Here is a 15,922-nt window from a genome sequence, read left to right as displayed (position 1 = left end):
ATTTTTTCAGACAGAATTTTTTTTTTTTTTTCACATATCAGATTGGTTTTTGAGGTTGAGTTCCCAGATGTGGAATAATTTAGTCAAAGAACGTGAGCAATTTAAAAATTCTTTTGAAACATATGGCCACATCATCTTTAAGGAATATTGAAATAGCTCATATTCCTACCAGCAGCGATTGGTCTATTTTGCAGGATCTTTGCCAGTGGGGATATTATCATTTAAAAATTCTAATATAATAGACACAAATATGGTATTTTACTTTTTATTTGCATTTTGGTTTATAGCAAGGTTAAACATTTTATTTTATTTTATTTTATTTTATTTTTTATTTTTATTTATTTTTATTTTTATTTTTTTTAAGGTTAAACATTTTAAATAGATCATTGACCTTTTTCCCAAAACGTTTAATTGTGGTAAGAACATACAAAATTTACCATCCTGCCCATGTTAAGTGTACAGTTCAGCTGTAGGTATATTCACATTGGTGTGTAACATTTCCAGATCCGCTTCCTGCTTCCTTCATCCGTTTCTCTGGCCAAACTGAAACTCTGTACCCATTAAACAAGAGTTCTCCATTTCCCCTTCCCCTCAGCGGCTGGCAACCACCCTTCTACTTTCTGTATCTATGAATTTGGGTGGTTTAGAAACCTCAAGTAAATAGAATCATAAAGTACCTGGTTTTTGTGTACGTGACTGATCATTTCATTTAGATTAATGTCCTCAGGGTTCATCCATATTGTAGAATGTGTCAGAATTTCCTTCCCTTTAAAACCTGAGTAGTATTCAATTGTGTATATGTACCATACCACATCTTGCTGATGCATTTGTCCATGGACACTTGAGTTGGTTACCCTTCTTGGCTTTAGGAATAATGCCTCTATGAACACAGGTGCATAAATATTTCTTTTAGATCCTGCTTTCAGTTCTTTTGGAGATATACTTGGAAGTAGAATTGCTGGGCTATATAATAGTACTAATTTTAGTTTTTAAAAGTTTGTTGGTTGGTTTATTTATTTATTTATTTAAGTAATCACTGCCCCCATTATGGGGTTCAAACTCATGACTCTGAGATCAAGAGTCTCGTGTTCTTCCAACTGAGCCAGTCAGATGCCCCTATTTTTTTTTAAAAGATTTTATTTATTTATTCATGAGAGATGACACACAGAGAGAGGCAGAGACATAGGCAGAAGGAGAAGCAGGCCCGATGTGGGAGGGATCCCGAGCCCGATGTGGGACTCGATCCTGAGACTCCAGGATCATACCCTGAGCCAAAGGCAGATGCTCAACCACTGAGCCACCCAGATGTCCCAGATGCTCCTATTTTTAATTTTTAAAGTAACTTCCGTACTGTTTTTTTTTTTAACAGAAGCAACACCATTTTACATTCCCATCGGCACAAAGGTTCCAATTTCTCTATATTCTTGCCAATACTTGTTTTCTGTTTTTTTTTTTTTTTTTATAGTAGTCTTCTTAATGGATGTGAGGTGATATCTCATTGTGGTTTTGATTTGCATTTCCCTAATGATTGGTGATACTATCTTTTCATATGCTTTTTGGCTATTTTGTATATCATCTTTGGGGAAATGTCTATTCAAGTCCTTTGCCCAGTTTTTAATCATGTTATTTGTTTTTTGTTGAGGTGACCTTTGTTGTTTTTGTTTTGTGAATTATTGATAATGTTTGCTTATTTTTCTACAGAAATATTCTTTGGATTTATAAGAGCTTTTCATATATTAGGAAATATTAATCCTTTGGCATATGTATTATAAATATTATTATTATATAACATTTGTCTTTATATTCCTTGTGAGTATACAGCAGGTTGAAATTTTTATATGGTCATATCTATCACTGTTTTCTCAAAATTTTTTCTTTTAAAAAAATAAAAAAATAAAAAAAATTTTAAAGGTTTTATTTATTCATTCATGAGAGACACACAGAGAGAGATTGAGAGAGAGAGAGAGAGGCAGAGACACAGGCAGAGGGAGAAGCAGGCTCCATTCAGGGAGACCGACATGGGACTCGATCCCGGGTCCCCAGGATCAACATCCTGGGCTGAAGGCAGTGCTAAACCACTGAGCCACCTGGGCTGCCCCAATTTTTTCTATTCTTACGTGTTCATGAGGGTGGAGGGGTATTTCCTAACTGTAATGCCAGGGGGTCCTAGAGAACTCCTTGGGGCCTTCAGCACCCTAGGGCATTTCCCAGGGCAGCACAGTGGTCACAGCATAAATCCCCTGGCATGGCGAACCTTTCCCCTGCAAGGCAGGGAGCTGGCCAGCCAGGTGTACACAGAACACCACTCCCTCCTCTGTGCACACTGCAGGGGCCATAGGTACCAGACTGCGCATAGGTGGACCGAGGTTCTCCTCTGGAAGGGTGGGCAATAAGCTTTTTAGAAGCCCAAAACAGCATAGTTCCTGGGTGCCCTGAAAGCAGCCATCCTTCCGCCTCTTCTGAAACTGGCCCAGGCTATTGAGCCAACTCCTCATGTGGGCCCCCCAGTGCTCAGCAGGGTTCCTCCCCTTACATCCCTTCAATACCAAGGCTTTTGTCTGACGTTTTTACAAAAAACTCTGTCTGGAGGCAGAATTGTAACAGGAAAGGAAATGGGGACTGATGCCTTTTTCCTTAAGCACTGCTGTCCCAGGGCGGACTCTCTTCAACATTAAAGTGGTAGTGTGTTGTTTTGAAGACTCTAAGACTAGGGTGAAAATGCATCAGAAGAAGCTGTGTCCAGGTGAGATGGTGAGACATGGCAATACTTAATGGAACGGTGGTATCTTTTTTACTTACTGCTTCCTCCACACCCAGCTTGCAGGCCTGTCTCCAGCTCCAGCTCCTGGAACCTGGCCACATCTCCAGAAGGGAGAAGAGGTTAAGTGTATTTGTTTTTTGTTTTAATTTTTATTTATTTATGATAGTCATAGAGAGAGAGAGAGAGGCAGAGACACAGGCAGAGAGAGAAGCAGGCTCCATGCACCGGGAGCCCGACGTGGGATTCGATCCCGGGTCTCCAGGATCGCGCCCTGGGCCAAAGGCAGGCGCCAAACTGCTGCGCCACCCAGGGATCCCTAAGTGTATTTGTTGAAGGAGGGTTGACTACTCCTTCTAATATAGTAAATAAATAAATAAATAAATAAGAAGGCAAGAAAGCTGTAGCAGTTGTTTCCTAATAAAAATACACTCCTGCCCCCATATAAAAGCTCTGCCCACTGTGAGGTTAGTTAAAAATCTTCCTGCACATTCCTCTAGGAGCACATGAGATTTCTCTAGGCTTTGTTGTGGGAAATCCGGAAAAATATATCCATTTGGTCTATGAAATTGTATATTGTTACAGTGAGTCAATAACTGTAGATCCTCAATAAAACCAATTTTGTTCTGTTTAGGATATCCTTATGGCTTTGAAAATTCCAATCTAGTTCATGATTAACAAGTTTGTTGGGTTAATCAGCCTTTGATACAGGATGGTAAAGGAAACCCAAAACTACGCTCCTGAAAGCTCACCCCACCCCCATTTTCATTTTAGAGAATGATGTAAGCCATACTTTCATTCCTTATTTCACCTTTGTAAAAGTACGTAATCCCCCTCTCATTCACGTATATAGTCCATAGACTCTCAGTCAGGAGTTTGCTTATCAGAGAGGAGATTGCCTTATAGCCATATAGACCAAGTTTAACATTGTGACATTTTTTTTCCTATTGATCTAAGAGAGAGCTTTATTAAGGTATAGAATTGAAAACACACCACGTGATTGCTCCATAGGAAGGCTCTGTGAACTATTGCCGACTGTTTTTGTAGATAAAGTTTTGCTGGAACATAGCCATGTGCATTCAATTACTTAGCATCTGTGTGCTTTCTCACTGCAAATTGTAGAATTGAAGAGTTTGCAACAGAGACTATTTGACCTGCAAACCCTCAAATATATACTATCTAGGCCCTTTACAGAAAAAAACTGCCAAGCCCTGCTCTACAGAACTCTTTGTTTCACAGACATTTTGTATTTTATAGAAGAAATATTCCAAGATGGAAAACGAAGGCAGTTTTCTCCTGAAGTTTCCCGCTTGGCAAACCATACTCTCAAGGCAGTGATAGAGTTGTGAAGATACATCATGAGTCTCTCAGATGACTCTCCATGGCCGTCATGTTTCCCAGTAGGGGGACAACCCATGTATCTGCCATCTCCCTGTACTCAATTCTAACCTGAACAACAGGTTTGAGAAGTCATCCCTGTTGTTTGGAATGGTGGTGACATTTAGTAATTCTTTTTTTTTTTTTTAAAGATTTTTTTTAATCTTTTTTTTAAAGATTTTTTATTTTTTAAGATTTTACTTCTTTATTTATTAGAGAGAGGGGGAGGGGATGGAGCATGAATTCAGGGTGGAGGAGCAGAGGGAGAGGGATAAACAGACTCTGTGTTCAGCGTGATGCCTGATGCAGGGCTCAATGCCACGATCCTGAGATCATGACCTGAGCTAAAGTCAAGTTGGTTGCACAACCAACTGAGCCACCCAGGCACCCCGAGATTTAATAATAATTCTTTCTAGGAAGGTAAGTAGGAAGGATAATGGGTCTCAGTAAGTGAGTATCTAGGTGTGCTGTGGTTCCCTATTGGTGGTGGGGAGACAATGTGCTCCAAAGACAGCCTTGTTGATGGTCACCTGGAAGTAGAGTTCCATAATTGTTGGAACGAAAATATTCTGGGCAGGCAAGAGTTCTCTATGAACAGCATAATGACAGACACATGGGCTAGTTTGGGGAATTTGGAAATCTAAACAAATCTAATACTACAACCCATCAGGAGGGCATTGGTTTTTCAGAGGACGGTTTCTGATTAGCATCTTTGGTTTGCTTAATTATAGACAACTGACCTCTTATCTGAAACCATACTAATGTACAATCATTTAATTTCCTTCCCTCTATTAGGAAATGCCATGGCAAGGTCTAGTACCAGATAACATTTTCTGTTATAAAGGTAGCATCTCTATAATTTGAATCTGCTGTTTATTTTACGTGAAATAAAAAGCTTCCATAATTTATGTTAGAGTCCCTGTTCCTGATAGAGTTCTGGTGTTTAATTTACTTTAAACAGTTGTTACTTCAAAAAGTATAAAATGAATTTGTGTTAACTAGAAAAATTCGAACATTGTGGAAGTCTGTAGAGTAAACAACCTTTCTCCCTGTGGATTACAATGTTAAAGGTTGGGACGCCTGGGTGGCTCAAGCGGTTGAGCGTTCTGTCTTCAGCTCGGATGTGATCCTGGGGTCCAGGATCGAGTCCCGCATCAGGCTCCTGGTGGGAAGTAGGCTTCTCCCTCTGCCTGTGTGTCTGCCTCTCTCTCTCTCTCTCTCTCTCTGTGTCTCTCATGAATAAATAGTATATTTGAAAAAAAATGTTAAAGGTTGACTGTGTGGTTCTCAGTGATGTTTTGGAACTGGTTTAAATGTTCTGTTTCCTACTTCTGTGCTACTTGGTTTGTAACATCTTGGGGTGGCCAGCACCCTGCTGAGATTGCTGAGTCTTTCCGCCTGGGTGGGAAAAGCTCCAACCCTTTAAGGAGGCTTAAGATCCAGACTTGGACCCATTGGCTCATATGACATAGTCATGGATGTAGCCTCAGGCAATGGAAAGAACAGCATGGGGAAGGAGACTGACTTGCAGGGTTGAAAGTGGACTGGAGTTGTCTCACTAGCTTGGGCCACCTGATCCGTCTGTTTTCTTACCCATAAAGTGAGGATGCTCACATCTCCCTCCCAGGATGGTTGTGAAGTTTAATTATCCAGGAAAACACAGATATGCTGTGTTGGAGAAATTGAATCTGTTGGGGAGACCGAATATACAAGTATTATGGTGTGAGTGAAGTTGAGGATGGCAGAAACCGGGTGAGGGGCCGAGTTGGGGCAGGAGAGGGGGAGTGATTTCTGAGCAGAATCATGGGGAGGAGTGGGGGTTTGCAGGGGGACTTGGAAGGGGTGAAGGCAGCGGCTCAGCTGTGTGGAGCAGGGCAGCCTGGGTAGGGAATCATGACCAGTCCTGAGACGGAGGCGGCCCTCGGTCTAAGGTTTATCCAATACAGGAATCCCTTCAAGAGCCCGTCTCTCAAGCTACTCCTCCCTCCAGCCTCTGCCCCTCTGCGCATGCCAGTCCCTCTGCTTAGAATATATTTTTCTCTTTACATTCCTGGCTAAGTCACCCCAACCTTTGGGCTTCAGCTCAAGGGCCACATTCTCAGTAAAGCCTTCCCAGTTCCCCCACCCCCATATTGTCTCTCCATTCTTGCAACAGCTGTCCTTTCCTTTCCTGTTGCTTCTGCATTATAGTTCCGAGGTCCTCTTTAGGAGCTCCGGGTGTAGGCCATACTCCACTGCATGCCCATTCCCAGCCAGCACGTGGCCCGTACTAGGAGCGCCGTATTCGTTGCGTGCTGCACAAATGAACGCATTCTCATCGCTTCCACAGCTGTGACCCTGGCCTTGCTCTCCTATCTGATCCCTGCAGACCCTTTCTGTATTAGTTTCCAGTGGCTGCCAAAAGAAATTACCACTTAACAGTGGCTTAAAACAAGACAAATTTATTCTTTAATCGTCCTGGAGGCCAGATGCCTGAAATCAAGGTGTTGGCAGGATGGTGTTCCCTCTGGAGGCTAGAGGAAAATCTAGGGGATTTTTCCTTGCCTCTGGTGACCAGGTGTCCTTGGCTTGTGTCTGCAACTCAACAATCTCTGCTTCCATCTTCATGTGGCCTTCTCCCCTGTGTGTAGATTTTTCTCCTCTTCTTTCATAAGGACGTTTGCCATTGCATTCAGGGCCCACACTGGTATTTCAGGATGATGAAATGTGAGAGTCTTATTTATGTCTGCAAAGACCCTTTTATCAAATAGGTTCTAGAGGTTAGGACATGGATATATCTTTTTGGTAGCAACAATTCAACCAAACCCACCCTCCATTGTCCCTTTCCCTCAATGGAACTGGCCTGTCCACCATCTCTTGTCTATCCATCACGCTTTTCTCCATCCTTGTGGACACCACTGCCACTTCTGTTTCCTTGGAAATCCCTCTTACTTCCATGAATGCTGATATTCCTGCATTCTCTGTGGGTTCTCCTGTGCCCTTCAGGTGACAGGAGCTGTCTTCCCCTTGGAAATCTGCCAGCCTCTCCCTACAGTCCACTCTTCCTGTAAGACGTCCTTCCCCCCTGCCTGCCATGAGGCATCTGATCAGCAGCATCATGCAGGTCTGGAGGCTGAGGCTAGTGTTCTTACTTCTTCATATTCCCTATAGTGCCAAGGATGTTGGTAGACTTGGGAAATATTTATGGTTGGTAAAGAGTGTCACAAAATAAAGACAAATAGTGACCATGCAGTCATAGCCACCTTTCAGTTGTAAGAATACATATGCATGAATATAGTCAGGGGATTTTAATTTTCTTTAACAGGGACCAGGCATCAATTCCAGTGGGCTTATGTAAGGGGTTTAACATGCAGTAGACAACCCCAGGGACATTCAGGGCCTGGAATCAACCTTCGGTTTGGTTGTACTGACTGGAATCAAGGTGCTGACCTTCATCCTTCTTGGTGCTGCATCATTTCTTGTCTGAACTCTGGAGTAGTTTAGCTATCACAGGAATGACTTATTTCTTGAAGGTCTAGTTGCTGGGAAAGGGATCAGAACTGTTCTCAGTGGTGGATCTTTCTGGGCATTTCCATTCTCTCCATCTCACTGCCAATCAGTGTCCCCTGCTGGCCCCTCGTGGCCACTCTGCTTCCCCACCTCCAGCCTCTGACTCACCAGGGCTCCAAATCCAACCAGAGTCTGCGTGGCCTTCCAGTGTGAGTGCTTGTCATCATCTAACTGCCCTGGACTTGCCATGTTGCAAACTCCCAATCCCTAGTGCAGACTGCTGTTCACCTTGGTCTGGGCAGCAGTGGACAGGAGGTCGGACAGAGCAGAGGTTCATTGTTCAGAGACTGTGGATATGCAGAGAGATGGTTCCTTAGAGCATTTGGGTGGGAGGCCATGAGAGGCATGTCTGCTCCAGTACGGAACTTCCAAATCACTGAGTATTGGTATCTTATTTTTCAGATTGATTGTGTCCTGTGTTGAAGATGTTTCCAGAACAACAGAAAGAGGTATGTCATCACAAATTCGAAAATAAATAATCCATGCATTTTGATTCACTAAAGGTTAGTTCTTCATTCATCAACTATCAGTCTGTGGTGGAGAGTCAAGATACTCCCAGGGCATCCCAGAGGAGGGCTAACGAAAGAATAAAACACCTGCCCTCCTGCTCCCACTCCCCCCACTCCCCAGCATTGGCACATTCTTGGCTCTCATTCCTTGGTTCCAGTGACTGAGCTGGCTCTTAGCTCACTCCCACCCACTGCTTATAAAAGTATCTTGTTCCATGACTCAGATTTCTCCCAGGCTCTGACTCCCACCCTTTGCTTTGAACAGCCTTCCTCTGGCTTTCTTGGATTTCTACTCAGTTGCCTCATATGTGAATCTCCCCACCTTGAGTAACAACCCAGGGGAGCTGTCTGCCATTAGTTTCAGTATTGCCTTATGTATTGCCTAGTAGATCTCTTGGCTTGGTTTCGCACAATTCAGAGAACACTGTCCCTTCCTGAGCCAAGCCTGATTGATCTCCCAGGCCTCTAATCCCAGCTTCCAGAGCTTTGTCTGACTGGGAGGTGGGTAGGACAGCCACCACACCAACCTTTTGCTGAGTGGCCCTCTCTGGAAAGTTTTTTTTTTTTTGTTTTGTTTTGTTTTAGAGGGACAGAGAGAGGGGGAGGGAGGGGCAGAGGGAGAGAGAGACAGAGAATCTTAAGCAGGTTCCATGACTAGCACACAGCTCCATGAGGGGCTCTGTCTTACAACCCTGAGATCATCACCTGAGCAGAAATCAAGAGTCAGACGCTTGACCAACTGAGCCACCCTGGCGCCCCTTGAAAGTACCCATTTGTCCTACCCTGCCTACTATTGTACCACATACATTGTCACTAATGAAACTGAATAGTAGCAGAAGGGCTTTTTAGGGAATATACACGCACACGCACACACACACACACACACACACACACACACAAACACGGCCAAGTGGCCCTTTGTCTTGTCCAAGTTTAAAGCACTATACAATCCAAAAAATGCATTTCAGAGAATCCTTCTAGAAGCTTCTTTGCTAGATCTCACATCCTTTCTTTCAGCCCTGTCTTTGGGTTCAGACTGTCCTCTAATGTCTAGCCCACTTTGACCCTTTAATTCCAGGTTGGGCTCCCCCATTTTCTTTTTTAATTTTTCTTCTTCTTATCTATTTTTTTGGCTTCCCCATTTTCAAAGACTGTTTTGGTTTGTTTTTTAACTTTCTGAGTATAGCATGTATACTATAAAACGCATCAAATGCCCTAATCTTATATGTACAGCTCAGCAGATTATCTCTTATGTGTACACCTGCGTAACCACACTCAGGTCGAGGTGTGGATGTTTCCAGCACCTCAGAAGGTACTGTGTGTCCCTTTCCAGTCAGTCCCTCTATTTTCTCTACAGAGGTAACCCCATACAGGACCAAGACTCTTCTCCTGTCTCTCTATTAAATAATATTGAGATCAGGCTGTTTGTTTCGGGAAATACCTTCTCTGTGTAGTTGGCCAAACTTCAAGTCCCCACCTGACTTCTCTCACTTCACACACCAATTACAATTTCAGGGTTTCCCCAAACCATCCTCAGTTTTGATGATTTACAAGAAAGATTCACAGAACTCCCTGAGACAGCTGTTATACTCATAGTTGTGGTTATTACAGGGAAGACACAAATTAGAAATACTCAAAAGAAGGGATTGAGAGGCACCTGGGTGGCCCAGTGGTTGAGTGCCTGCCTTCGGCTCAAAGCGTGATTCCAGGGTCCTGGGATTGAGTCCCACATCAGGTCCCTGTGGGGAGCCTGCTTCTCCCTCTGCCTGTGTCTCTGCCTCTCTCTCTCTGTGTCTCTCACGAATACGTAAATAAAATCTTAAAAAAAAAAACAAAAACAAAAGGAAGGGATGCAGAGGACAGAGTTGGGGAGAAGTCCAAATGTGGAGCTCTCACTTGTCTTCTCCTTACGGAGTTGCTGGAATTATGCTGCCCCTATTGATGTGTGATGATATGCACAGGGGAGCTCAGCAGGGCCTTTGGTGGCCAGTTTTTACTGGGGCTCGGTCATACACTGTGGCTGACTTTTTTAGTCTTCAGTCCTCCTCGGGTCATGCTAATACCTCCTGGGGTCATGCTAATATCATTAGTCTCTGGTTCCTCCAAAGGTTGCAGTTGGTACAATGTGGTCCTAAACCCCCATCATATTCACATTGTTGGACTGTCTAGTGGCCAAAACCTGGGCTAGCAGGTACTCTTGTTAGGCAGGACATTCTAGGGGCCTAGAGATCACCTTCTAGTAGCTGAGGGCAGAGACCAGACCTCCCCTGGGTGAGATGAATTCTTCACTATACGCAGGCATTGGTCTGACCGCTGGGCAGGCAGTGCCAAGGGAGTAGGAGTGTGTGCTCACTGGCACATATCAAAGGCACGTTTTATTTATTTTTTAAAAGATTTTATTTATTTATTTACAAGAGGCACAGAGAGAGATAGAGAGAGAGAGAGGCAGAGACATAGGCAGAGGGAGAAGCAGGCTCTGTGCAAGAAGCCTGATGCAGGGACTCGATCCTGGGACTCCGGGATCACGACCTGAGCCAAAGGCAGACGCTCAATCACTGAGCCACCCAGGCATCCCACAAAGGCACATTTTAAAAGTTGTTCTCCAAAGGGGAAAAAACTGCCAATGAAAGCAACAAAGACTTTCTTTTTCATTAGAAGATTTATTTTAAATTAAAAAAATTTTTAACTTTCTAAATTTTTTGCTTAATAATTTAATCACTTGATTTTTATTATAAACTCACTTCAATTGATAAAAGCCACTCAGATTTTAACCAACTACATAAAGTATTTTATTGATCTTGTAAAAGTCCTTTAAAGATTTTATTTATTGATTTGAGGAGTGGGGAGGGGCAGAGGAAAAGGGAGAGAGAATGTTAAGCAGACTGTGCTTAGTGTGGAACCTGACCTGGGGCTCGATTTCATGACCCTGAGATCATGACCTGAGCCGAAATCAAGAGTCAGATGCTTAACTGACTGAGCACCAAGCACCCCCCAAAGTTTTGTAGTATAAATAATTATATAATAATATAACATTAAGAAATTTTAAACTAGAAAGTCCTTCAACTGAAGAGGAAAAAAATACAGTAAGAAGAAAGAGGTTTAATATTTGGAAGTTTAGCCTCTGACAGCAAGAACCTAAGCATAGTCAGGCTAGGTTCTGGATGTATTGTAATATAGTGCTTTTCATCGCGTATCAGTCCATTGTCTACCCGTGGCTGGAATGATCTCCTGGTTTCTAACGCATTACTCTTAGAGCAAAGTCAAAACTCCTAAATGTGGTTTCTAAAGCCCTGTATGATCGGTCCCTGCTTCTTTCCCCAGGCTCATTTTCTGCCTCTCTCTCTACCCGGATGCACTTCTCACTTCTTATTTTGGAGCTTATTTTGCAGACTTGAATGTTCTGTGCGCTCTGGGCCCCTGAGCTTTCACAGATGTTTTCCCCACTGCTTGGAATAATCTCTCTTCCTCTAGACTTCACTCCATGTTGACTGGCTAACTCCTCCTTATCCTCAGGCTTCCACTTAGAAGTCAAGAAGAGGCTTTTCTAAAGCCTCAATTACAAAATGTATTTTCATCTCACCACCTACTCTGTAGTCAATGTAGTTAGAAGTGGAGGAGATTTTGGTTGAGCCTTTAAATCTCCTGGTGCCTGGTTGTTGTTTAGTGGAAATAATTCAGGTCCCACCTGACTGCATATGTAAAGGCTAAATGCAATATCACTGATTGTTCTAGTATCTAGACTCAGGCAGCAATGTGTGTAAAGCACTTTCCACTCGGTGCCCATAGCAGACTTTACTAATTAATCTTGACATTGGCACATGGATTGAGACCTATTTACCATCCTTGTTTAAAACTGAGACAGCCAGGAGTGATATGTTGGTTCTACCTAACTGGTAGCTCTAGCCTAGAAGTTTGGTAAATTTTTTTATAGATGGTGGGGGGTGGATAACCAAATGTAGTCTCTCTCGTTAAAATAGCTTTATTATTGTAATAAATCTATAGAGAGAGGAGAACAGGGAGTGAGAGTCTCCCTTGTTAGTTAAACATGTTCCATTTGCACATTGGTTTGGATTCCCAGGAGAGCAGTATCCAAGCTGATGGATCTTTCCCATAAAAAGGCCTTGGCATTGGGCCATTGTAAAATCAAAATGAATTCAGATTCATTCATGCGTGCAACTTTAATTTACAATTAAAATATTATGGTTACATATTTTAATAAGAATAATTAGATGGGCCCAACTGAATCAACTCTCCTGTTTAATGAGATAGAACCCAGAATCCTAATGAAAAGGCAGGTGACTGTGTCAGAAAACATGTTTCAGACTGTCTTTCCATGGAATCAGGCATTTTCATTCTTTTTATATTCCAGTGTCCAGAGCAAGCAGTTGAGTTTTTCTGCATTATTAAAGACCCTCGCTTCCTGCCATGTTGAACTCCTCTTGTGTGATGTGTCGATAAACAGTTCCTTCCTGCTGGATGATGTTTTATAAGGTCCCACATTCTGGTCCCTCCAAGGCACTGGGTTTGTCCCTCTGCCCCTGGTGTAAATGGGATGGTTCTGCCTATATGATATGACCAGAAGGGTGGGCTGAAACCCCTTCTGTGTATGTGGGTGTCGGGGTGGATGTATATCTCCCCTGCTGCCCTGGATCACCATGGCCAGATTCTCCCTTGAGAAATTTATATCTTTAGGGCAAGGGTTTTTCTTCAAAATGTACATACTTCATACTGGACAGCAACTATCGGTCATTGGCACCTTAGTGGCAATAAATCCTGCAGCTTTATGGCAGCAGATATCCTGAATGGAGCAGACCCAGGTGGACCCAGGAGAATTCCAGGTGCCACAAGGACCCTGTCAGCGAGGGAGAAGACAGGGCCATGCAGGGAGGGATATGAGGGATGTGCTGCTATTTTGTTTGTGTTGCCTCAAAACGTAACATTTACATATTTGGGATATGTTTGCACTGACTAATGGTACTCTTTTGGGCTTCCTCTAGGAAAGCATGCTTTTGTTACTGGGAAGCTGGAAACTGACTGGGCTGGAACCAATGACTATCATTAAAGAATATCCCATAAGCAAGTCTTCCCCCTAGGTCCTGTGATCCTGGGGACGTTGAAGGGAAGTGACAAGACAGAAATCTCTCCTACTCCCCCAAATGAATTTTTTGGTCATTTCTTCCTCCTTCCTTCCTTGCTATTGTGATGTGATATTATAATAGGGGAAACTAGATGTAGGATATATGGAGATATTTCTTTATATCTAAAACTTTTAAAACAAACTACACTGAGGGGCACCTGGGTGGCTCAGTGGTGGAGTGTCTGCCTTCGGCTCAGGTTGTGACCCTGGGGTCCTGGGATCGAGTCCTGAATCAGGCTCCCTGTGGAGACCCAAGCCAAAGGCAGACGCTCTACCACTAAGCCACCCAGGTACCCCAATGAATAAAATCTTTAAAAGAAATAAAATTACACTGAATTATATATGCTCACATATAGAGGTTTCTAAAAGATTGTGCAGTAAATAAAGCAAGGTATAAAACAATATTTATATTATACTCCCATTTGTGTTAAAAAGTATAAATATGATATATACATATGTGCCAATGACATTTAATATATGTAATAATGTATATATAATATAAAAATATATATTACATAATATATAACAAAAAAATACATAAAAGTCCTTGTTTAGTTGGACAAAAAACTGGGAGTCTAGTAAGGAGGGGAGCTTCATTTTCATGGTGTACTCATCTGCTTTTGAAGTCTTATATATATCCTTCTTTAATTACAGACATGTTTTATCCTTACAGTAATGAAAAAATCCTATTTTTAAAGATAGATAAGTTTTAGACTATCATTATGATAATGGCATCGATAAATGTTGAACAATGGTTAACATTTCAGATCGATTTCTGACTTGCTTTCACCTTCGAGCGCCACATTTGTTCCTTTTCATCAAGCACTTTGCTTGGGATGACCCCCCCGCCCCTCTTCCCACTCTTCTTTCCTTTTACTTTCTCTGGTTTTAACTTTTCATTATGAAATTTTAAACATACACAAAGCAGAAAGAATAATATAATGAACCCTTATGTACCTAAGCATTCAACAATTAACACATTATTAATTAATGACCAAATTATGCCCCACCCCTATCTGTTTCCTCCTATCAGACAGTGAATTATTTTGAAACAAATTCTAGACATTGTGTATTTTCATCTGTAAATATTTCCATATACATGTCTAACAAATGACCCTTCTTAGGAACCAACCATATTATCACACCCTAAATAATTAATATTAATTCTTTCATACCATCAAATATTCAGTCAGTGTTCAAGTTTTTCTGATTCTGTTGGTGGGGTGGAAAATATATATTGGTTGTTCTAATCATGATCCAAATAGGGACCACACATGGCATTTGGTTCATATATTTACTAAAGTCTGTCATTCTGCATTTTTTTCCCTTTTGCAATTTATTTGTTGAAGAAACTGCATCTTTTGTTTATAGAGGTTTTCACAAACTGAGTTTTGCCTATTGTGTCCTTGTGGTGTGGTTTAACACAGGTTGGCAATTACTTCTTATTGCAAAAGATGAGTTTTTTCCACTGCACTTTTCTTAATGTGTTATGAGATATAAAGATAACTCCTTAATTTGGGACACTGCTTGTGTAAAGAAGCTTGCAACATCAGGAATCCTTCATTACTGTAAGGATAAATCATGTATGTAATTAAAGAAGGATATATATAAAACTTCAAAAGCAGATGAGTACACCATGAAAATGAAGCCCCCCCTCCTTACTAGACTCCCAGTTTTTTGTCCAACTAAACAAGGACTTTTATGTATTTTTTGTTATATATTATGTAATATATATTTTTATATTATATATACATTATTACATATATTAAATGTCATTGGCACATATGTTATATATCATATTTATACTTTTTAACACAAATGGGAGTATAATATAAATATTGTTTTATACCTTGCTTTATTTACTGCACAATCTTTTAGAAACCTCTATATGTGAGCATATATAATTCAGTGTAATTTTATTTCTTTTAAAGATTTTATTCATTGGGGTACCTGGGTGGCTTAGTGGTAGAGCGTCTGCCTTTGGCTTGGGTCTCCGTTGTATGTCCTACAAAAGGCAGGTCTAAGTGAATCTCATCCAAGTTATTTCTCCTGAAGTAATAAAAGCTTTCTTAAAAAATCATCATTCAAAACTGCCAGAGCATGGTATTTAAATACCCCAAGCTATAAAGTGGCAAGTAGCATCCCTTGTACTGTATCTTTTAGGTGATTTGTCATAACTATTATTAGGAAATACGAAGCTTACTTGATACATTCCTTCTGCCTTTCAAGCTTGTTATTTGTAAAGAATGCAGTGTGTAAAATGGGCTAAATTTTAGTTTTAAGATTTGTTATGTGGGAGTCCTGAACAGAACCCTGGTGAATAAGATATTGGTTAAATTCTGCAATTTAGAACAGTGCCTAGCACAGAGTCAGTGCTCTTTAATTGAATGAATGAATGAGTCCTCAGTTTAAATGCATAACCATGTAAAACATACTTTGGAATAGGGGAAAAAGAAATGTCCTGAGAAAGCGAACACAAAATGAAACAAGTTTTTCGTTTTTGTGAAAGAAAATTTTCATTAAACCTCTGAACAATGAATACTTAGTAATACCTAGAGGTCTTGATTTATTAGCATTTGTCCCCCCTACTCA

At 41.5% G+C, this 15,922-nt stretch overlaps 1 protein-coding gene across 5 annotated transcripts in view; it reads left to right on the top strand.

Annotated features, from left to right (window-relative positions):
- Positions 1-15,922, top strand: part of SNX10 (sorting nexin 10) — a 74,478-nt gene that overhangs the window by 35,705 nt on the left and 22,851 nt on the right. For all 5 annotated transcript variants that reach the window (XM_077856467.1, XM_077856463.1, XM_077856464.1 and 2 more), the window contains one exon: positions 8,087-8,133. In XM_077856467.1, coding sequence (XP_077712593.1) covers positions 8,110-8,133 — 24 coding nt within the window. In that variant the 5' untranslated portion in view covers positions 8,087-8,109. The remainder of the gene's footprint in view (positions 1-8,086; positions 8,134-15,922) is intronic.

Source organism: Canis aureus, chromosome 18 (genome assembly GCF_053574225.1).
Source record: "Canis aureus isolate CA01 chromosome 18, VMU_Caureus_v.1.0, whole genome shotgun sequence".
NCBI lineage: Eukaryota > Metazoa > Chordata > Mammalia > Carnivora > Canidae > Canis > Canis aureus.
The sequence above is the reverse complement of the archived record's forward strand: the minus strand, read 5'-3'. Positions and strand labels throughout refer to the sequence as shown.